Source organism: Seriola lalandi, unplaced genomic scaffold (assembly GCF_002814215.2).
Source record: "Seriola lalandi dorsalis isolate HSWRI2012SDOR001 ecotype SW California unplaced genomic scaffold, Sedor1 jcf7180002054916, whole genome shotgun sequence".
Lineage (NCBI taxonomy): Eukaryota > Metazoa > Chordata > Actinopteri > Carangiformes > Carangidae > Seriola > Seriola lalandi.
Genome location: NW_019525468.1, coordinates 472778 through 497449, shown reverse-complemented (window position 1 = coordinate 497449; position 24672 = coordinate 472778). Strand labels below are relative to the sequence as shown.

The following is a 24672-nucleotide window of genomic DNA, read 5'->3' as shown; positions in this document are numbered from 1 at the left end:
TATAAAGTAGACTAGTGTGTTCCCCCTGATCTGAAAGTGTATGCATATGATGCAAGTGTGTGTCATTTTGTCACCAGAGTTACATTTTGACAAAGGATTGTTAGGTTTTGATAGCAGAGTTTAGGTTTTGATAGTAGAGTTTCAATTTGACACAGATGTGAATGGTATATTTCCCAGTGTTGTGTCATGTTTACTTGTGTGTAGAGTTTTGGCACAATGAGCGAAGTTTTGCAAAATGTGTTCAAGCAACGGGCAAAAACTGTAATACTAATTATTCTATGCACTGTTCAATAACTTAATCTAATAAAACAGTGTATGCATCTCATCAGATTGTCACTTTGTTGTGTCTTAATTCAGTAACTCCAGCTGTGGAGTAATAAGTATAAAGTGACATGGAAAGGCCTCAGTTCTGACACATTTCATAACCAGACAGCAGTGGACACATACCATTTGCTGTTTGAAATGAATGCGCCCCTATTTATTTGTAGGTAACCATAGCAACGGTACTTGACGTTTCACCACAAGGTTTAGCAAAAGAATAAACATCAGAATTTAACCTGTGTGATCAAATCACGAGCAGGCAAACTTCACGCCCAAAGAGGAACAGCACAACAGAGGATATTGTGCCAAATAGAGAAAAAAAAGAGGAGGAAAAAAAAAAAGAAATCTCATTTTGAGGCTATATTATAGAATTACACAGGCCACTTTGGATCCTTTTTCAAAAGTTTCTTTCACAATAAATCATAGAGCTGTAAGTGGGAACTGAAACACGCTCTTGCATCGTTTCATTGTTTTACTGAAACAGTATTAGACAGTATTTAATCTGAAATATCAAACATAAAAAGACAACTGAGTATGTTTTTTCTGTACATTATTCTGACATTAAAAAACAAGTAGGTTGTTGGCACAAAAATGAAGTACTGCCATATCAATAAATTTTTGTCACAAACAATGTAGACTATACTGTAAAATACCTGCTCACTGCCATAAATAACTAACTCTAAATAACTCCTTTGAAAGAACTGTAAGTGAAAGATACTGCTGTATGTGTCTTTTTCACAAACAGCTGCGTAGAGCCTCTTTTCATGATCCTTGGCGGCTAAATAATACGTGAGTGAACCAACAAACAAAGACATCTGGCTAGTGTCTGGTATATTTGGATGGTAAACCTCAGGTTTTTCATACATGCTAACATAAGTCACGATTCAGCAATGATATCTTTCTAAAACAAGGTTTTTATACTTAAATGAAATAAAGAAATTAGGGAATTAGAAAGCTTTATACAGTAATATATTTTATAAGTTGGTATTTACTTTTGTGCTTAATGTGTATTGATTAGGAACAAGTGCTAACCAATAGTGCCATCCTTATATTACTATATTATACAATGTACAGTGTGTATAGGCATGTAGTGCATGTAGTATAATATAGTATAGTATGCTGTAGAGATACAGTATATAATCTTTATTGGAGTAGAATACACTATAATTTATGTAATAACTACCAATTGACTCAAATAACTTAAAGATAAAATGATGTCTATATTTTTTTCACAGCGATCTGACAGCCACAGTAAAAAGAGCATCTCCAGCAACAAGTCCAGGATACTGGACATCTACAGAGCTAAAAGGGCTATGACAGCTGTGCTAATTCAACACTGAGAGGGGCTGTGTGCTTCACACTAAGCCAACACTGCAACACTGTTCTGGAGAGACTGGGGCCCTGCATCAAGCGGGGCCCCAGTCTCCTCACCTCAGCCTCCAGTTGCTCTTTGACAGAGCCCAGAATCCTCTCCGAGAGGAGGATCAAATCTTGACAGCAGGGAAGAGCTTCGCAGTGGGTTTCCTTTGTGTTGTTAGTAAGATGTTGCTGAATCCTGCAATAGAAGTCAGGTGGGTTACCAAGACTTGTATAATCCCTGTGGTTGGTGGCCCCTGTAAAAAAATGCTTTTCATTCAATCTTAGTTAAAATCTTATGACCTTGTAGGTTTTGGTACCCTAAATGAAGAATGTATTTCTGCACAGGAACCATGGGGCAAAGATTATCCAGGGACTTATCCAACAAAAGGAGTTTATGGGCCTGTGGAACAAGATAATCGCACTTTTTGCCCCTTGGACAAGATTTCGAGGAAGATGAGGCAGTAAAGAGGAAGTGATGGAGACACACAAGGACATGTGGAAAACATCAAATTTAGGCTGGCATGGAGGTTGTGCAATGATTAGCAGTGTCGCCTCACAGGAAAAAGGTTTTGGTAAAAACCTGTCGACCAGCTGGTGCCAGTGTGGGTTTGCTCCGGATGCTTCAGCCCCCCCCCTGCCCAGTCCAAAAGACATGCAGGATAATTGGAGACTTTAAATTGCCTGTATGTGGGAATGACTGTCTGTGTATCCGTGTATGCCTTGTATTAGACTGGAGAGCTGTCCAGGGTGTATCCTCAATGACCCTGCAAAGGATGAGTAAGTATAGATAATGGATGAACTGGAAATTATGCATTGATCTGCAATCAGTCTTTCACGTGTAATTGTCTAAAAACACTTTCCAATGATCATTATCTTTGGGTGGGATTCACTTATTTTTAGCATGAGAAATCAAGTAACCAAAATTGTGGCTCATCCCTCACACATAGAAAGACAAACAACATGTGACACACCTTAACTTGTCTATCCATTGTACACTTTATTGTCTTTTTTTAACATGGAGTATTATTGCTTTTTTCCCCCGCAGTAAAAAACTGTATCTACAGTCCTATGACAGTCATGACTGATTACAACAAGGCAGCACACTGAAATAAGGCTGAGTCCCTCTTTTGCTATGATCAGCCACTGGCTAAAGCAATCAGAAAATCCTGGTGTCATGATACTGACTGGATGTGGAATACTCAACCAATTTTTGACCTTTTGAACAAATTCACTTCCAACCCTGATCCGATTTCCTCCAGTAAAGTCCACATATTATCGACATCTTCTGACAAGAAGTTTTAAAAGTCTCTTAATAAAAGTGTTTTTGCATAACTGCTAAAGCAGTTGATTGAGTGCAGCACTGCAATAAGAAGGCACTTTGGTAAATGCTGAGATGCAACAGAACATAATGATATTAATATTTACTCTACTCTGACACTGTGTAAATGTACAGTTACAATAATGAGAGGGGAAAATGTACCCTTTAGGAGAAACATAATAAACAATAAAAACTACAACAGAAGTTCTACAGGCTCTGTCCCAAAAGTGGAAGCAGGAAGTCCATATTGGTTTAGGTTACCATGACATGGAGTGATTCATGTTAACCAAGTCAGGATTCTTGGAGGCTGGTCTCAGTTCTGTTTTACACTTCCCTCTATATGAGAAGTCATAGTGGAGAAGTGTGGTCAAATCCAGAGGTCACCACAACACAGGGAAATCCATTATGCTGAAGCTGGGGTCTCTACGCAGCTCCCAGTAAGTGTTGTTGCTCACCCATGTGTCATCCTTAGACTTCCTGTTGACACAACAAGAATGAAACCTGTTTTTATCAATGAAACATTTTGAATGATACATCACTCACCTGTCCAACGCACAGCATATTAAACGACATATTAAGTTTTCAGAATAATATTAGCTACACTGAAATTATTTTGTTTGAAACTCAACATAAATATCAATATTAACTTTGTGTGTATCCACTGTAATTTCATACTAAAGGTCTGATTCAAAACATAAGAGAGGATTGCATTTGTATATTTTCTGGGTGTAACATACAGTTACAATGATGAGTAGAGCATCTGATGAGTTGATGAGTTGCATATAATACTTCTGAAATGGATGTGACATAATGGACAATGACATAAAAGGGTAATAATGACTTTTTTTGTCATGATGAGCTTGAAATTTAGTCACAATTATTTCATCTCTGACCAACGGTCCCTTATCGTTTGGGACAGAATGATTACATGGAAAAACATGTGAACACTGTGTCTGATTGCACACAAAGACTCATATGCAGAGAACACACAAACACATATAGAGCCGCATACTTGAAGAAGCGTGGCTGGTGCATCATGTTGTTGTCCTGCAGCACTTTCCTCCTCTCCCTCTGGAGCTGCTCTATCCTCTGTTTCTGCTCCTCAGCTGCCTCTGGGTTCCCCTCCTCCAGCAGCCTGGACAAAGAGGACGGAGACAGTGAGCGAGTCAGGATGAAGAACAGTAGAACATTGGTCTTATTAGAGCACCGCCACCATTTATCCGACTTTTTCCTCCCACGCAAACGGGAAAACTTTGTGCTTTCCCTCCTAATGGACAGTAGCAGCAGAAGTAGATGTAGCTGACTTTATGTATCTGTCCCAGTATAGCTCCTAATTTATCCCACTTAATTTTCAAAGTGTTCAGCCTTGGTCAGTCTCATTTAGAATGTACCATTGTAAATGCAATCATCTGCAGATTGCATTCACATTCTGAAGGTTCATTTTCTAGTGACACCGTAACAAGAAAAACACCTATTACTTTTTTCATTCATGTGCTTATGTGGACAAATTATGGTATGTTTTTATCCAAGCTTTTTAGTAAAATCTTACTATGTTCTGTAAATATAATATAATCTTTTTCTATGAGTGGATGGTGGTGACTTCATGCTCATGGATCTAAACTCTCATAGACTGTTGCCATGGTTATGGTCATATTTCTGAAGTGTAGTACTTTACACCACATGGACTTGGTCGACAAAATCATGTTCGCAAAAAAAGTGTTTGGGGCTAAATGGTCAGTTTTGGTAGCTTTAAATCCTTTTACACAACATGGTCATCTGTGCAGGGCATTAGAATAGAAAACAAATATAGAGATAAATAGTAACTGAACTAATAAGGTTTCTGTAGAGGGTAGGGATGAGGTCTGTGGAAACAACAACAGAAATCAACATTACAGACAAATAAAGAGTGCTAACCTCTGGTCCGGCCTGAAGCGTGTGTCTGTTGGGGGAAGCAGAGGCCTCAGGGTGGAGTCCAGCTCATTCAACTCCACTGCAAACTGGGTGAAGCCATAGTACTGTTCTTGATCCACTGGCATGGGGTCTACATATACACACATACAAATTTGCAGCTGTCATGTCATGTCATGTCCAGTATAGTTTTGTTTTTTGATCCAGCTGCTGTCGTGTGAAAGGTGTGTGACCAATCACTCACTTGCTCTCCAGATGCACGTGGCAGAAGGTGGGTCTCCTTTAAACACAGACTCATGCCATTTTCCGAAAATGGAGTGTACAACTTTTCCATTTGAATCTGTAACCACTCCCTCTATCTCGTTCACCGTGGAGCTCCATGATCTTGCCTGAAAGAGTAAAAGACAGAGGCAAAAATATTCATTAAAACATTAATATTTAGTCTAATAGAGTACCACAAAAATTGCAGCTGAATGTCTGGAGGCAGTAATTCATGCTCGGCAGGAAAATAAGAAATCAGAAAGTGAGACGAACATGTGCCACACTGACTACCCTCCTTGTAAATCTGACAGAGAGAAACCAAGGAGAGATTGACAGTCTGAGGGCAGCAGAGCGGTACGAAGTGGAGAGCCTCCAGGAGATTCCTGCTGCAGAACCTCTGTGGCTTAGCTGTGGTTAATGGCTACGGAAAAAGCTCTGCCCACTGGCATCATCACTGTGGGTATCCTTATTCTTGCCACCACACTGTCAACAGCAACATAAAAACTAACTACTAAGCTGCCTGTGGGACCGTGACTGCAAGCTGCTGAAGCTCTACTGCAACTTCTAACACAAAGTACATTATCACTAAACAAGACGGGCTACATAAACAAACACCAAAAAACATCAGAGGCCTGTACTACGAAGCAAGTTCAACATACCCAGGATATCTTTTCATTATCTGGCTCCACTGAGCCTAAGACCGTCCGTCCGTTGACTCATGAGAAAGAGGCAGAGTTGTTAATGACGAGCAACTTCGTCCGAGCCATGAATAAAGTACTTTATGTGATGTGAGAAGTAATGCCAATACCTGCTGGTAAATTCGATTGTAGCTACATAGCAATGAGACAGTTCATACAGCTCTACAGCTGTATGAATTGTATGATACTGACGTCATAATTTCCTAACAGGTAATGAAACCATGCAGCTGTCTTGCATAAGGATTAAAGACAATAAATAATTAAAGCTATACCTGAGAACAAATGGATTGTTTGGCCTTGGGGTAGGTATGTCTTCTACTGAGTGCCATTCTAGTTTCTCATGTTTTTATCTTTTGATATTTCAGTTCCTCTTTTTGTCCAGAAGAGGGCGCTGTGTGCTTTGATAGTGTTGATGGTACAGAATAGAGGGAGTGAGTCTGTTTGAGAAGGCAGCACTGCATGAAAAAAGCACTACTTTCTTTTCTGTCTGCTCTTGATAGCTCAGAGGATGATGAAGCTAAAAGTCTAGTGCTAAATGTCAGAGGGCTAATGATGACAAGTCACTTACAGAGGTTCATGTGAATGTGACAAATCAAAACATACTAATAGGAGAAACAACAGTAAGTTATTTTACAATTAGGTTTAGTTTGTCTCTATAATAGCACTACACAAGAAGGAGCAAGTGACTTCCCACAGAGACTGAAGTTTTTCTACATCATTATGCTTTGAAACATGACAGCGATTTAAACATTTATGTTTCCTGACCTTGACAAATGTGACTTTACACTGGCAGGCGTCACTGTTGATATTTTTGATGGACATCTCTCCGTAGTGTTCGATCCAGCGCTGGCCGCTCAGGATGTTATGGATGCAGGACGTTACTTTGTTCCATTCGTAGTGGTCGCCAAAACTGGAGAAATCACACACATACTGTATTTAATAAGTCCAAAAAATGTAAGGTTTCATTCCTAATACTTACACTCACAGCCTATGCTGTGCATGGTGTTGTGAAACCTTGTGTTAAACACAGACGAATACAAACACGCATGCACATACAAACACACACCCACCCACACAGAGCAAGTAAAGGAGTGAAGGACTTACGCAGGTAGTGTGACATGTGTGGTTCCCATGGGAACAATTTCCATGGATTTGCCCCAGAATTTATTTTTCCATCGGACATCTAAAAAGGAGAATGGATGTCAATGGATGTGTGCGCTTGTGACAATGGAAATATCTTAATTTTGATCTTAAACATTCTTTTTCTGGTCAATTCAACAAACAATAGTTTCTTCTTTATAAATCAGCGTCTTTATTCATGTGCATGGGCAAAAATGCAAACAAGGCAATGGTCTGCAGTTTCTCTGACTACCAATGGCTGTTCAGTTGTTGAGTTTAAAGTGGCAGAGATAACAAATGAGGTCTCATTAGTATAAGCTACACACTAATTTCTTATAATATGTATAAAGTGCCTAATCATCACACAATGGAAAATTACAGAGAGAGCACCAAGGCCACATGAAGTTCAACAAGGTTACTTAATCTTGCATAACACCAGCTTTGACCTTAAATATAACCTACACCACGTATCAGACTCTCAGAAATAAAAGGTGTGGCAGCACTAAGGCAGTCTCCAAGTAAGCCCAGCCAAACAGAGGGCGAACTGGATGTTTATTCCAGTCATGTCCTCTCCTGCTCACCTTGCCAAAAGGTGAAGTTCCTCGAATCAGAGTGACATGCTGACACAGGTGGGTGATGACTCACCTGGGAAATGGAGAGAAGAGATAGGAGATGAGATAATAATACTCATTGTAGCTCACAAAGGTGTATTAATCAATCAGTCGAACACAAAAGGTGGGAAAGGCTGCCAGCTATAGAGTATTACTACATATATTTTGAGAGTTTAGTATAATTACTGTAAACAAACCACACAATCACAGAGAAGACTGGTGGGTCATTGTGGGACTTCTAGTGTTTACAAGAGGAAGAGGGCGCTGTTCTTGCAGTGCACAATGTCCTATTTGAAAGCTCTGACATGAGACCTAACCAGGGTGTGACAATTACTAAATGTAACAACTTTAACGTAAATACATATGGCCATTCAGTACCTTTAATTGGTAAGAAAATCAGTCTTATCTCAATCACTTCACATATCAAATTCAAAATGTGTATTTGAGCCTATCCTGAGAAGGGGGTGTATTCCCATGCGGTGAATCGTGCTGTGTGCTGTAAACTGTGTGACCTCTACCTGTTCAGCTATAAACCTGAAGCCCTTGTCGGGTCTGTCACACTCATACGTTTCTCCCAGGACAGGGTTAAATGGTTTGCTTCCTGCTCGATGGTAGGTGGAGGCATAGGCAGATATTGCAAACGTAGCAACATACACCTGTGTAGAAAATCAGAGAGGACAGATGAAAATGAAAATCGACATAATAATAATCCAGAGCAGGTGGAACAAAATGCTGGATCTGCATAACACACAGAGTTGTAATTATCAATAGTAAGTAACAATGGCACCAGCAGCATTGTGGAATGCTTACATCAGTATTTAAAGTCAACACACAACTACTGTAATAAAATTACATAATAACAATAGCGGTTGCGACATATCAGTGACACAGTTCATATGGCTTTAGAGCTGAATGAACTGTATAATGATGATGTCATTTTGCTGACAGGCAGTAAAACTATACAGCTATCTCTTGTAAGGATTGAAGACAATAAATACATAAAGCTATACCTGAGAACAGCAGACGTGTAGGATTGTTTGGTCTTGGCAGAGATATGTCCTCTACTGAGTGCCACTCTAGCTGTTCATGTATGTGACTGTAAACATACCTGTACCTAATATTGTGAAGATAATACTGAGTGTATGTATGATGCCACAATGTGTTTCAGATACTAACCGGTTTTAAATGAACCAATGTATGGACATACAGTATAAACTGTGTGTGTGTGTATATGTTTATACATGACAACAATTGAGGTGCATGTAAATGTGTGTTTGTGTGCAACTAAATATGATTAATACTACATGTCTGTACAGTGTGTGTACAGTATGTGTCTATATTAAACTACTGGGTGTCTATTTGACTATAAAAGTGTTTAAAATACTCAGGTTCTGCCAAACAGGCACAGATAGAAACAAAAAATAAAGATAATTGAGGAAGAGTGCTGAATTCACAACACATCTATCTATATTTGGCTACAGCTACTGTGATATTGATTTTTTTTTCTCTCTGTGTGCTTTTGTTCACGTGAACATCAGAGGACTTAATAAATATTTCAACCTTCTGCAAGCTAAAAATCTTCTCATTTTCTTTGGCTTATCAGTGTATGAGTCGGTGCCCAAGTGAGACTAGTTTATGCATGTGTGTAGATGTATAAATGTCTGCGTGTAGATGACATCTCAAGTTTTTAGGTAGACTTAGTACTTGTTGACAAGGCTCCACCAGATTTATAATGCAGTACTATCGTATCCTCTCACCATGCGTTGGTAAGGGTCTTGGGTCTGGTTGGCAGTGTCCAGCAGCTCGCTGTACTCCAGCTCCTCACACAGCCTCTGGAGGGTGTTGATTGGCTCATTGAGCTGTACTGGCATGGCCACCTTGGAAAGGTCCTTTCCGATGTTGTTCCTCAGGATGTTCCACAGGCTCACGCTGCTGGTGGGACATGGAGACGGCAGCGTGGAGCGCCGACGAGTCAGGGTCAACACGCTGCTCACTGGAGGAGAGAAATGAGAGAGGAGCGGTGGGACAAGAGGAAGAAAATTATATTTAGAACAGTAACAAGTGAGACGGAGCAGTGCGGGAGCTTCAATGTGCACATTGTCTAAAATTAAATGTTGTGGGGCGTCGTGTAGCGTAGTGGTTTAAGCAGGCGCCCCATGTGTAGAGGCATCGGACGGCCTTTCACTGCATGTCATTCCCCCTCTCTCTGCCTCCCCGTTTCCTGTCACTCTCCACTGTGCTGTCCATTAAAGGCATAAAAGCCCAAAAAATATACTTTAAAAAAAATTAAATGTTGTAAAGTCTCTGATTCTAAAAGCTGATTTGATGGAGATGAGGATATATTGTAGCTTCAGGTGGCACTTAAAGCCAGCACTAAAACTTTTTTCACCCACTGTGGAGAAGCTCTAACTATAACTGTTTCAGTGGAGAATTCTGGTGTCCCGTCATTGTCATTGTCTAAATGCTCTTTGAGAGGCTTTTCATGAAAGCAAATAAGGAAATTCATGGAAAAGCTATGAAACAGTTTGACTGAATGTGTTTTTTAGGTGTTTTTTGGAAGGAAAATGGTCAAATTTAAGTAAACAAAAAATATGTATATCAACACAAATGTTGTTTTTTTATCAGCTTCAGTTCAGGAATACTCATTGTTCTGGCACATGCATTCAAAAACCGATTTAGTCGTAGTCTAACAAATGTATTAACACACAAAAAAGAAGATATTAAACCACAAATGTCTTGAGATTTTCATTTACTCCCTCCTCTGCACAAGCTGGAGTCATACAATCCAAACCTGATTATCCCAATTTCTATTTGCAACTGAACAACTTAAAAAAAAGGTATAATATGTAACTTTTAATTATTAAAATGTCTAAGAACAACTAAACCTATGCTATATATTTGTTTAATTTGTGTACTTTAATCAAGGTAAGCATGCATTTTATTATTGCAATGACATCATAGCCCCTTTACACATGTGTCAGCATTGTGTTTGTCTGTCTGAATGATCAAAATTGACTTTTTTTTAAATTTAGTTTTAAACTACATTTTTACAATTTACATTTTAGGTCTTGGTCGTTTAAACTATATATTTGAACCAGGTGAAGGGTTTTAGTCATCTGGGTCTTGACTTATCAGAAAAACATGCTGAGTGAACTTTGGCGTCAGCTTTCACCCCTCCGAGTCCTCCTGTGTGTTGGAGAAACTGTGGATAATTCAGCTCCTGCTTAAACCCTCCTGAATGATTGAAGGAATCCTAACCGTGACAAGCTGACTCCAATGACAGTAACGCTGGTGAAGAGAACAACTCCCATAATCCCATGCTAATTCACACTGACACCAAACTCCGTCTTTTGTTGTTGTTTCGATCGAAAGACCCCTAGCGACAGAAAATCACATATTGTGCATTTAATTAATTCCCAGTTTCTTCTATTTTGTGCTACCTGGAGTTTTCTGCAGTGAAAACATAAAGCAAACACCATCTGTAGCAGTGAATTAATGATGCCTGTTCACAGATGCTTTGTCACATACTGTTAGATGAAAAATTGCACGGAGTTTGTAAACATTTTTTGGAAGTTGGCCATGGTCATGTTCAACACATATTCTGAACAAGTGGGTACATTTTCTGATTCCAGACATTTATAATTTATTTCATGCTGACACACAAAAGCACACGCAGAGGCTTAGTGCACAGAGACAGGCAAGTCCTGCCTCTCTTTGACAGAATAAGGTCTCTTTACACCATGTCCTGCACACATACACAGACACGTAACTTGTTACTGTATCACGTACCAGAGTTGTGTCTCTCACTCCCTCCCTCGTTGCTGCAGGTATCCATGGAGACACTGTCACTGACATCACTGATGTACGAGTCATCGTCGGACACCTGGAGACAGAAAATCAATGGTGAAAGGTCAGCAAGCGTCCAAACATAGAATCAAAAGACAAAAACACAAACTGATAAGTCCTCAGTCACCAGAATAGAAAAACAAATGAGGCACCCGCTGTACTTGTTGCATAATTGTTACCTTCAGATATAAGTTTTGTTAAAACCAGCTCTATGTCACATGTAAGAATTTGCATCTTTCCTCTGTTTTATATAATTCTAAACTGAATACATTTGGATTATGGGTGTTTGTTGGACAAAGCCAAACATTTAAAAAAAGGTGTCACCTTTTAGTCTGGGAAGTTGTGATCGTGATTAAAATGATTTTTCAAAATTTCTCACATTTTATAGACTCAGTCTCAATCAGTCTATCAAAATATCACAGCATTTAGCTTTAAACGTGAAGAATGGGAAGAGGATGAGGTAAAAGATGGTGTCTGACCTCGTTCTCAGAGGAGGAAGAGGAGAGAAGATACTCCTGAGCGTCAAAGAACTCTGATATGGACTCTGGGATAGATGCTTTGCTCTCATTAGAAACCTGGTGGACCAAGGAGTGGGAGCCGCCTGAACATTCCTGTTTAGATGATAAGAAGCCAGTTGAAAGAAATTGGGCCTGTGGTATAACGTCATTGTGGTCTAATCGTGCATAATTACATCTGAATCACAGATTCACTCACTGAGGCATAGGCAGTCTTTAAGCCCATGACCTGCACAGGCTGCGGTGCCTGCTTGTCGATGGTGTGCCTCAGTCTGTCTCTTTCTGCTACCAGAGAACTAAAGGCTGATTTCAGTGTGGTGTGGACTGGAGAGAAGAGACAGAAACAAAGAGGGCAATAACAGAGTTGTCATGGAAACCATTACACCATATAGAAACAAGAAAAAAAGCAACATTTTCTATCTGAAATAAATAGATCTCTTGACCAATCTTGTGCTGATTTAGGCAAGGACTCACTGTTGTTGGCCAGCCTGCAGAAATCCTCCTGAAGACGGTTCGCATCTGTAGGCGAGTCTGGGGATTCAGGACAGACCTCCTGGGCGTTGGACTCAGTGGTGGAGAGGTTGGGGTTGGAGGCATGGAGACGAGGAGACTTGGAGGAGATACAGCTTGGGACCTGTGAGACAAACAGAGAAAGATGAAATATTAGCCATTATCTTCCCTTCATTCTCATCGTTGAATGCCAATATGCAATAATAATGAGCAACATGTACATGTACCTGTAGCGTGGATTTGGTTTCTTTGCCACTGTTTTTGGATCGCCACCTCCTTGGCCTCTTCTCCTTTTTGGGGATGTCATAAGTAGATGCCTGTGGCACCACAAAAAAATGTATTACAGGGTAGGAAACCAAATGACTGCATTTTCATTTTGGCATCACTGTAAATAGCTTTAATAAACACAAAGAGCAAAACCATATTTTACACCACGGCCAACTTAATCTGTGTGCTTTTGTTTACTTGTAGTGCAGTGATGGCTGGAGCCGAGTACGTGCGGTGGAGGACCTCCATGCTCTTCAGCAGCAGGTTGAGTTCGAGCAGATACGATTCACACTCCTCCAAGTCTGCGTGAAAGACGGATTATTATTAGATGAAAGTTTGGATGCATGCAGGGGAAGTGATGAGAGATAGAATATAACATGAGAGATTCGCTGCAGTGAGACACACTTAAAGAAAAAAAATCAAAATTGTTGACAAGCGAGGATGACAGTTTGATAAGCACAAGAGAAAAAGACAAAACAGCACAGAGCAACCAACCTTTGCAGCACCTGTCCATGTCCTCTGAGGAATGGAGCCAAGAACTGAATTTAGCCTGGTGGACTGACGCCTGCTTGGTAAGAGTAGCCCTCTTTTTGAGAGAGAAAGATACAGATGAAGAAAGGTGATATCACATAACCAGATCCCTACTGCTTCAAATTTAAGAGACTTTTTTTTTTTTCTTAATAGCAAGCACTGGAACAACTTACTTTTCTCAGAGAGTCATTGACGGAGGGAGAGGAAGAGGCATGGGGGTGGAAGAGGTGCCTCTCATGGGGATACATGGCAATCTCATTCTGTCGAAACACACGGTGATGACGCATCTTTGACACCCACTCCTCAAACAGCTCTGGAGACTTCACCTGGGTGCCATAAAGTCAAATTAGGAGCAGCAACTTGGAGAAAGCTGCTGTGAGTGTCTGAACATGAAACAGACACAGGAAATGAAAGGGGAAAAAAAAAAACCTGTAGGTGTCAAGGCATTTGTGTATGACACAGAATCACACTGGATTCAACTAAGCTTGGCTCACATATAGTATTTCAGTGTCAAGAATTACCTTTAGGTGATAGATGTTATCCTCTGTGTCCAGATCAATGCACATGGCTTTCTTCTTGATTGACATGACAGACAGGCCAACATCTATGCAGCCGTGAAGCTTTCCCTTCTTCAGCTGTGCAAAAACACTTTGTTAGCATGTGTCTGTATGCAAGAATGACAGATGGTGCTCTTGCGGTGATACTTACATCAGTTCCACGCTTTCCATACTTCAAGATGCCTTTCTCCAACAGAAAGTATCTCTGGGTGGGAAGAGATCAAACTTAATCAGCACAAGAATTGACTCCATTTTCAGTTCTTGACACCTTTGAATCATAGATGTATTGTACTTTTTGGTTATACAATAGTTAAAAACACCAATAAAAAAGGTTTGCAAATATTGTGCAGTTTTGCACCAATAACACTACTTTCCCTTGACCTTGACATTCAAATTTTACGACAGCAGCAATGAATCGGCAGTGTGGATAATGACCATGCAGAGACATAACCAAAGCTTTTAAGTACACTTTGCTCATTTTAGTTTTACAATAAAAAGGAATACACTGACAAGGCACTTTGAAGCCTCCATGTGATTTAAATGTTGCCTGTTAAAGTGGAAATTCCGTGTTGTAAGGCAGAAGTTTCCAGGTATGCATGTGCACACTCACAGAGAGAAGAGGGGGAGGAAGATGAGTCAGGGTTACAGTATAATCAGTAGGGAATAAAAAAGAATGGAATGAAGGAAAGACAGAGGACTATAATGGTGAAGAGGAGGAAAATGTAAAAATAGCTTGAGGTACTAAAAGACAGCAGGTCAGAACTCTAGTTAGACATTAAGGGAGGACTAAAAGTATTGCTGGTCCAATCTCGGTACAAGCAGGAAAGAAAGTACCACCAAAGCCCATATACAGTATTACCCTTAAAATGTGTGTTGAACATGGTGGGGAAAAGTCTGCTTTGCTCCAGAGTTTGCTTTTGATCAAGAACCGAGACTGTAATAACAAGTGTGACCTCACGGCTTACCTTATGCCATCCCTTCATGGGCCACTTCCTCCTCTTGAGCAGGAAACCCTCCTGTCTGTCAGGCTCCTGCATGCTGGCAGGAACCCCTCTGAGCCCCTCCACAATCTCCCAGCTGTCCTGGAGGGACACACGGGAGCAACACTGTTAGAGTTAGACAGACAAGTGATATTCTCTCCCTTAAATTAAGAGGTATACCACAATCTAACTGTGTAAACAGTAAACATATCATCACAGACACCATATAGGTAAGACACATTTACAATATTTGACCTGCTTCATTGCTTTAGGGACACTGTGGTACATGGTGCATTAAATTAAGCAAATCTGAGGTCAGATAAATTTAACTAAGAGGAAAAACAAAAGCTGAAATGCTTACAGTGGCTGCAAGCCATTTTTATTCACACAGCACGCACACACACATAGATACTCGGCGACACACACACCTGGTTGCTGTCATGTTTAGAGGAGCCGCTGCTGTCACTGTGAGTGGGCGACGGCGACGTCATCTTTTTGCGACTTTCTGCACACCGTTGTCTTGTTTCTGTGGAAACCGCAGTAACACAGGTCACAGCGGATCCGCCAGGAGCATCACTCTGACCTTTGAAGGCCACGCCGCAACAGTAAGCACTGCAGAGAAAGGTTAAAACAAACTGATGTCGGAGCAGCACAAAGGTTACTCTCAATTTAAACAGAAGAGTAGCAGCACGCACGAACAGACAGACAAAAACAGGGAGGAATTACTTAGTCACCGTGTCTGACTAACTGTGAACAAAGCTAATTGTGGATATGAAATTCCCAAAAAAGTCCAAAGCAGCTTTGATTTACGGAAGCTAGACACAAATATTCTGAATAAAAACACATTTATCATGAGCTCACACACACACACACACACACACACACACACACACACACACACACACACACACACACACACACAGTTCATAAATGTTTCATAGTCAGTATTTATGACCATGGCAGTGCCATACATGTTTTATGATCAAAAGTCTATTTGTAAACAAGCATGTGGACATCGGGAATAGAGCAAAAATTCCCACTGGAACGTGGAGAGCATCATACAAAGCAAGACTGTCAGTGAAAAATAACAATAAAAAGTTATGACTCCAGTGGCTTCTTCCATTAGCATGTGCATGTAACTACCACATAGTGTGAAACTAGTGAAAACACAATAAAAAGGAAAAATATTTTTAAAAATGAGGCCATAATAATAATGGAATCTTTCAGTAGTTCAGCAGGTGTTTTGTAGTCACATATAAGTCATATCCTCCAGTCATTAATGTCCAAAACCTATTTCTAACACTAAGCAGTTCACATTTAGCACTCATTCCATCTACATACTACAAAACTGAAAAGAATGAATCCTCAACCAACCTTAATCACTGGCTGTTTTCAGCAAATTTAACTTCCTCCAGCCTCCTCCTCCTGTACCAGGATTTCAGATTTGAATGTGAATTTAAAAAGGTTTCTTTCTTGAGTTTTGTCTTATGCCGCTACATAATTACAGAGGTGTACTGTACATGTCTATGGTTGTATGGGGTGAGCAGTGTTATGCAACATTGATTCCTATCCTTGCCACAAATGACATGCCCCAACCTGGCTGTATGCATGTGTATGTTATCCCCCTATGTGTGTTTTATAGCCACTCCCTGTGTATGCTGGTGCTGCTAAAGACTGAATTCAAGTGTGGTTATGTGGGTGTGTGAAATACATGTGCGCCGGACACAACCAAGCCTGATGGTGGACTAACACACTGACGGAATGCCTGTGGTCTTTGTGTGTGCGCTCGCACGCATGCAAATTTGTGTAAACTTCTGGCTTTTAAGTATGCTGATAACTACATCCCCTGCAAACAGTCTGGTGGTTTTAAGTGTGTGTGTGAGTGTGTGTGTGTGTTCTGAAGTTCCCCAAGGCCTTGCTTACAGTCAGTACCATGCCCAGGACGTGAGTCATCAACAGGAAAGAATGTGCTCTATGCTTCGATACCCCCGACACACCATAACACACCGCTAGCTACAGTCAACACTGGGCTAAAAGCAGACTGAAACACATGGATGGCCCACTTACTTCACGGCTCTGGAGCAGGACAGGCAACGTTTCTGAGTAGGCTTCAGATGATAAACTCGGGGAGCTTGAATTAGCTCATCAAGCTGTTGTTTTTTTTTTTTTTTTGTACTTTACAAGCTGGCGTCTTCTGCTTCATCTGAAGCTTTATGGAATTCATCACACATAACTCCCGCATAGTTATGTCTGTGTTAATACATCTGTGCATAGTGTGGACTTAAAACAACAAAAGGTGCATCCAGCCATAAAACATTAGGTATTGGCATGTTGTAGGAGATCAGGGCCGTGACGGGAAATTTCCAGCTCTAAATGAATTCTTTAAAGAATACAACCATTATTATATACACACAATAAGTGGTGAGTGAGGGCAGCAGCTTTACATAACATAGTCAGCCCTGCCTTCTATTCATCAGCCATTTTTCCCTCTGATACAACTCAGCAGCAAAGCTTGCAACAACACACTTCCTTAGAGCAAAACCTCAAAAATAATCAGAGCACATTTGCAAAAAAAAAAAAAAAATGTGTTTGAAGTGTCACTGCCCTATGACACCTCCTCACCTCACTAGCTTAAAAACTTGCTGTGTGTATTGGTGTATAAATCTCTCTGCCACAGATGCATTGTAGGATCTGTAAATGAAACTGGGAGATGTGAATCCCCGAACATCCCACTGAGTGCCCTACTTACCTCGACTGAGTGATTACTGTAGTATTGTACACCACTGAGAGCTCCTGCACTGTAAGACTAGAAGTGCTGGGGTTTTGCCTTCGGTGTTACGTAATAGGAGTCAATCATTAATGACACAACACCTTGTAAATGATCTGTTAAGATGGAAAGGGGTCATTCTCACAGCAAGGGTCGATGGTGCAGAGTCACAAGTCCCAAATGAGGAAATAAAAGGTTTAAAGGTGATGGAAATGTGACTACTTTGTGTGCGTTTCTTTTCTTTTCTTTTTTTTTTTTTGTCTTTTCATGTGTCAGCATGCATGAAATCAGCTGATGGGAGGGAGGAAGAGATAAAACAGATGCAAATAGAAGAGGGATTGGTTTTATCTGGATGTATGACAGTGTGATGACAGTGGGTCTTTCACGGGAGACCAGAGGGTAACATTTTGCCTAACATAGGTGCTGAGCGGTCTACCAACCAACCGATGTAAAGTGAATTAATCTAACTTGGGTATGTTTTTCTTTCATTCCACCCAGAATATTTTCTCTTTCACTGCACTGAAGAGACTGGGAAACAGACCTTTTCTTCCACTTGCTCCATTCCTAGCAACCACTGAAGTGCCAAGCCTCCTGAAAAGGCCTGCCACGCTCACCACTTGCGCTCTCTCAAAGCTTTGCTGCAACAAGCTGTGCACAGACACACTGTAAATACACTAAACGGCTCAGGAATGCCGCTTTTAAAAAGGCATACTTCAACAAAAACTTAAACAACACTCAAAAGTCATTAAGTCCACCTTTACATGCTTTCTTCAGTTGAGCATGACTACAGGCAACACATACTGTTCATATTTACAGAAAGCCCTGTGGCTTACAAAAAGCAAAGCCTCGTCTGTTGTTCTCCAGTTTCCATGACAGGATCTCAATGCAGTGAGGCTGAAGCCTGAGGAATAGTCAGGCTGGAGTTTCCAGTCCTGGCATCACAAACACACAGACGTTGACTTAGCAGCCAGTCCATCTGCTTTCTGCCTATACACATTCTTGCAGCAGCAGGACTGCCATCAACCTGATTGTCTGCATAGCTGTATATCCTCCCCATTACTGGCTGACTGGGACTGCAAAAAGGTCCACGCAGATGGCCCATCTGTGACTCTACCTCCAATAAAGCGCCAGAGTCTTCCGGTAAAGCTCCTTCACAGATTTATGGAGTTAAGGCTGTGCATGATCCACTGATTATCAAACTGAGAGCCAGCATAAGCTACTTTAAATAGACTCACATCCGGCAATATTATCTGGCTACTTCATGCATCAACACTGAAATTTTATAACAAAATAGTGTGATGGATGTGTGGCAGCATATGGTTTTGGATTGGTTAGTGGCAGTAGCACTCAGCTTATCTGACCTATGACATTATCTCTGACAGAGTGTAGCAGCTGATAGCGGTGGCTTGTTTGAAGATATTTTTAACAGCATTTTTCATCTCAAAGCAATACAGTGCACGTCTTTCCTGTATGCGGGCAGAGAAAAACTAATGTGGATATCAGCAAGTGATCAAAGATGTAACAAGCAGCCTCAATGTGCCATTCAGCCATCAGTTATTTTCACGTGCGCTCAAAAGACAGACAGAGAGAGTAGAGGCTTGAGAATCAGCATGTCCATAGATTTCTGACCAATGCATTCTGCATCAAAAAGACAAAAGATTTCTTTCTGTCTCTTTCCTGCTGAGACAAGGGACACTTTGTAGTACCGCTCAATCATGGGTTGCTATGGATACAAAAAAAACCAAAGGCGAGAATATATTCACTTTGTTTATTCTTTATGGAAAATCTGAGGGCATAAAACATGGGGCTATTTATAGAACCTGCGCTGTTACCAGCAGAAACATGATTTCACATGAGTCTCAGTGCCGACCAGCGAGCTTGGCTGGAAGTAGGCCACAACATCCCATTACCTTAAAAACCATGGGAGATCACAGGCACGCTGTTCTCAGAGTGGCCACTTGGAGTAATAGTCAAAGCAGGAGTGCTCGGTATTTACCAGCTTTTAAGTGGGTGTTGCGTAAAGGAGAAAGTGACATAGAGATAACTCAGTGAGTCATGTCAGCCACGCTGGATGTTCATGACCAGAAATATTGCAGCAAGAAGAAACAATTTGGCTTGATAGTGATCAGTTGGTTGATAGACTTGAGAATTGATGCCTTCAGCAAAATCCTCTTTTGCTTTGGATCACTAGAGTGGAAGGGGAGCAGATTTGAACAGTGCCCCCTGGAGCTTGTATTGACTAAGTCTCAATGTCTTGCTCAAGGACACTTCAACTTGTCAGAAGAATGCCAACATATATGTTTGAACCCACACAGCTGAGCTGCTGGATAGTTTCCTCTTACTACTGCTCTGCCTACTTCTGCAGCTTAATTTTTTTTTCATTATTGATGGGTGTTACAATTATTTTCTTGATTAATAAATTAACCATTTGGGCTATGAAAAGTCAGAAATATCTCAAATTCCCAAAGCCCAAGGTAACATCTGTAAAAGTTTAATTTTGTCTGACCACTAGTCCAAAACCCAGAGATACTGTACTGTTTGATATCATATAAAACGGAGAAAAGAAACAAATCCTAATAATAAAGAAGCTGGAATCAAAGGATTACGGTACGTAAACAATTCAATTTTTTGCATATTAAAATTGTTTGCAGATTTTTTTCTCTCAGTCATTATATACACTAAATAGGAAGTTGTTTAAGCATTAACCATGCCACTGTCAAAAACTTCAGGGTTACAGTTTTGTTTACATCAGCCTGAGCACTGGGCTGGCAATGTGTGCCCACAGGCAATCATGTGAGTGTGAATGGCACAGTGATAGTGTTGCCATTACCACTCATGCATAAACCAAACTCATCCTGTCTGGACTAAGAGGTGTTAAAGCCAAGTATTGATTTACAGTGTAATAAAAACAAAATCACTCAAGAACCACAACAGTGAGGTGAAAGACATCACTGACCGGCTCATGATATTTCATTAATTAATGGTGTGCGGGACTGCAACCAACAACTGTTTAAATTATTGATTAATCGGCCAATTATATTCTTGATTTATGTTAATTTAACTATTTGCTGTATACAAGAAGAAGAAGAATAGTCTGATTGTGCTGGGGCTGATGTTATCACAGCAACCAGATTGGTCGCTGATTGTCATTAATGGGGACAAACTTCAAGGCGAGAAAACACAGGTGTCCCGTTTAACTGCACAGCCCTGCTCAATTCCTGTTGCCAACACAGCAATCAAAACTTGTCTGCGCAGACAAAATGTCCAATAAAAACCATGTGGTCGTGAACTCGGCGCTCACACAGCCTCAATAGGAGCCCAAAAACATCACAGGGACCCTTTACAAGAAGACTCACATACTAATTCAGCACTAAATGTCAGGAGGAAGTCCATTAGTAATTCTATCGAGAGCGATATCAGACTTCAGCGCTGAAACGTCCAGCTACAGACACGACAGCAGCGCTGTCAACTCTGCCGCTTGATTCAAACAGAAGCGAGACACCAACATCAGAAACACAGATATAAACCCACATTAGTTATGAGTATTAAGGTAAAGAAATACTTACGGTTCTGTGGCGAAAGCTACCGCATCCTATCCCAGTACTAAGGACATACAGTAACCTGGCTTGAGGTTTCAGCTCCTCGCTTCAATGCCCGAGCGTTGTGGACGGGGAGGGGCTTCTTTAGTGGGCAGGAGTGACAGGCGCTCCTCATAGCCAATCACAATCGAGGTTATAGCAAAGGGGCGGGAACAGAATGTAGGGCGGATCCGTTTTTGAACGGACCATAGAGTGACGTCGACAAACGTGTCAAAGGAAAAAAAAAAAAAAAAGGTGAGGGTTAGCGTCAGACAATGGAGCGTCAGGTAAGTTCCAGTTGCTAACTGACGTAAAGTCATGTGAATACCGGTAAATACACATTCATCATGGCACTATTTGCTAATGTATCATTGTATTTTAAAGATATTACATTCAATTTCATGAATGTTTTACATTATCTCACGTCCGTCCTGCCTTGTAACCCAAACTAACTACATGCTGACCATCAGGCTACACATACTTGTGTAGGCCTACTACATAGCCTGAAACTAGCTTTTAGAGAACGTTTCAGAGGTCACAGAAACTCATACACCATCCATCATCATGTAACAAGCTCTAAGCTCCAGAAAGTGGGCCTTCAACAAAGTAGGGACGCAACTAACGAACCCTTTTTTATTACTGAGTTGTCTGCCACTTATTTTATCGATTAATCGTGAAAACTTAAATATGCAGTTTATTATCAAGGAAAAGCAGCTAATTTGTAGCTGAAACTAGGAAATGTTTGGTATTTCTGCACAAATTGATTGTCAATATAGTTGCCAACTGTTTCGAAATTCATTTGATTAATCCATGTATTGCTTCAGCTCACCAACAAATTACTTTAACTTTATTACCACTTATGGGTCATAAGAAGTAGCACTTTGTTCATATACAGTGTAAAAGCCAGTAGGTGTGGAGAAACAGTCTTAATAATCTCTCTGGTCTCATTGCTTCATAACATGATGCACAATCCAATGACAGATTGTTTGATGCTTTTCCACAGACATTCTGGTTGCAAAAGATGGCTCTAGCCACAAGTGCTGACTGTTTTCTGAAACGATGAGTAAGTGAGAGAAGTTGTGTGATTGCACCCAGGCGGAGTGAGCATGTGGGTGACTTATGAGCATGTGTTTGCGTGCTTCTACTTAATGTCCATCTTTCCTTGTTGAAGTTATGCGCCTCATGTTTTTCTTTGGAGAAAGCCCTGCTCAGTCCGTCCACCTCTATTGTCCTTGTAGCGCTCTAAACCACCTTCATGCTTTGGATTTGTTTACCCAACAAAACAAATTTCTTCCTTTGCATAGGCACGACTTTGTCACTTCCTGCCTGGGCTTATTTCTATGGCAACAGAGGGAAGGGAAAACTTAAAAAGGGAGAAAAAAATGTCTTTGAAAGGGAGAGGCAGAGCTGGGTGTGTCCAGAAACTTAGAGCCGACAAAACTAATGGTAGTGTTTGGACTTTAAAAGAATGCGTCTCTGCGTGAGGACTGACTGAGGGAAACTGAATGTTGATTGCTGACATGATGTGGTGTGATGTTAGAGATAGAACAGACAGGAAACATTTTTAGATATTGCTATCAGTGTTTGTATCACAGATCTTTTCATTGTCCAACCCAGGTGGATTCCCCTGCACTTACCTAAACAGTGCAAAACTGTAGCCAAAGGGAACACACCCATGCATACCTGACAACAGAGCCACACACTCATAAACAGGCTTGTCTATAGATACAGTGAGGTGGTAATCATGAAAATGCACCAGGGATACACTGATGCTTCGGACTTTCAAGGATTTTCAACTAATAGCACAATTTAAATCTTATTTTAGAAAGAGAATACTGAAGAAGACACAGTGAGACATACAGACATAAATAAGATAGTGTAGACAGACATAAATAAGAAAATGTAGTAAAGGGTGATACATATGCTTTCAAGTTTGGGTGTGCCAGTGTAGCTATTTATATCACCTATCACCTCCCTGCCACTCACAGTACACACACTGACACAAACACACATCTTGTGGGAGCAGATTGTGTATGACAGTGTCATCTATAGGTTACGTATGGTTACTGCACACTGAGCAGCTTGTATTCAGGCTGGAAACTGAAAGAGCCTTGCTGCGGTTGTCAGCCAGATGATGTGGACTTTTGTTTAACAAAGAGGAACATGAAGAACATGAATAGCAGTTATGGTGTTCAAATTGTTTTGCACGGCATCCCAAGGTCTTGAATTTACTTGGCTACATGCACTGTGAAGGTCACTTCTAACTGTAAGGAGGGGATAATAAAGAGAGACAAGACCCTTCTACTAGAAGACCTCTTAGTGTCCTTCTTGGTCTTAGAAATTGAGGTGCCCCTGAGCAAGACACTGACAGAGTCTCTGTTTTGTTGCTGAACCTGATCCTGGGTTAGATTAACCCACTAAGGTGTGTCCCAATCTCCAAGTAGTATATAGCCTATGTATTCAATGTTAAGCAATTTGTGGTAATTCATCTGGATTATTTTTATTTCATTTTATTTAGAGGAATGCACCATGTAAGCACATTATATGCTGAAATAACAAAGGCTTTAAAATAATATTTTAATTTGGGGCCCTGCAACAAGATGGGGCCTCAAGATAAGTTATTAATAATATCATAATTTAGTGGCACGTATGTTATTAAATAAATCTACAGCCATGCTAGCGCCTCTGTGAGGCTTTACTCAGGCATAAGCACTTTCAGCTAAATTCTGGTACAGCATAATGTTTCTTAGCATGCTAACAGTTGTTAATTAGCTCAAAACACAAAGTGCAGCTGAGGCTGATCGCAGTATCCTTAGTTTTGGGAAAACTGAAATTTTGATCTGATGCATTTCACTCCTAATTAATTACACCAACCTGCTGGTGGCGCTAGAGGAAAAGTCAGGTTTTCCTCTGGTCATCATGAATGTCTGTACAGGATTTCATTTCAATCCATCCAATAGTTGTTCAGATATTTCAGAATGGAGCAAAGTGATAGACTGAGTGGCTTGCCATCCATTGAATTTGCTTCCAATTAAATCACCACAAACTAATTGCCTCTCCGTGAGGAAGGGGTCAAGCAAAAGTAAAGTTCCTCAGAACCGATCAGCACTCGGTTACAAAATTACTGTGCTGTTGTTCCATATGCTGTAATATTCCATGTCTGTAGAGGGCGACGTTGTACAAAAGCAAAGCAGTGTTGGGACTCTGAGTTGACAGCTGCAGATCAGATGTCTCAGCTCTCTAAATTACTGAGTGACGACTTTGTCTTAATGACTCATAAAGCCCACATCTTTTGTACTCTTGTTTGTGACTTGTTTTGCATTGTGTTAGACTGAGAGATCCTAATCAGGAGTTCATGTGCACATGTGCATTTTTGTGCTTGCTTTCATGTTTTTGTGTGCACTCGTGCAGCCCTGCACAGCCTATCACACTTTTCAGGGTGTTTGAGTTCCTGAGAATGAGTGTTATCTTCTGTGCCGCTCAGTGATCTTAAGATCTGAAGGCATTATGTTCTTTCAGTGTCATT

The 24672-nt window shown here is 40.7% G+C and overlaps 1 protein-coding gene across 1 annotated transcript; it reads right to left on the bottom strand.

Annotated features, from left to right (window-relative positions):
* Positions 1 to 2652: 2652 nt before the first annotated feature.
* Positions 2653 to 21260, bottom strand: LOC111673341 (oxysterol-binding protein-related protein 3-like). Its single transcript, XM_023431096.2, has 22 exons — positions 21135 to 21260; positions 15230 to 15413; positions 14787 to 14903; positions 13973 to 14026; positions 13786 to 13899; positions 13438 to 13590; positions 13229 to 13319; positions 12932 to 13035; positions 12694 to 12783; positions 12431 to 12590; positions 12156 to 12280; positions 11921 to 12052; positions 11385 to 11478; positions 9353 to 9588; positions 8114 to 8251; positions 7566 to 7629; positions 6970 to 7048; positions 6631 to 6775; positions 5151 to 5295; positions 4913 to 5039; positions 4011 to 4133; positions 2653 to 3475 (listed from the first exon to the last, which is right to left on the bottom strand). Exons 2-22 carry the CDS (start codon positions 15290 to 15292, stop codon positions 3379 to 3381), a joined length of 2451 nt encoding a protein of 816 aa, XP_023286864.1. The 5' UTR covers positions 15293 to 15413; positions 21135 to 21260; the 3' UTR covers positions 2653 to 3378.
* Between the last annotated feature and the right edge of the window lie 3412 nt (positions 21261 to 24672).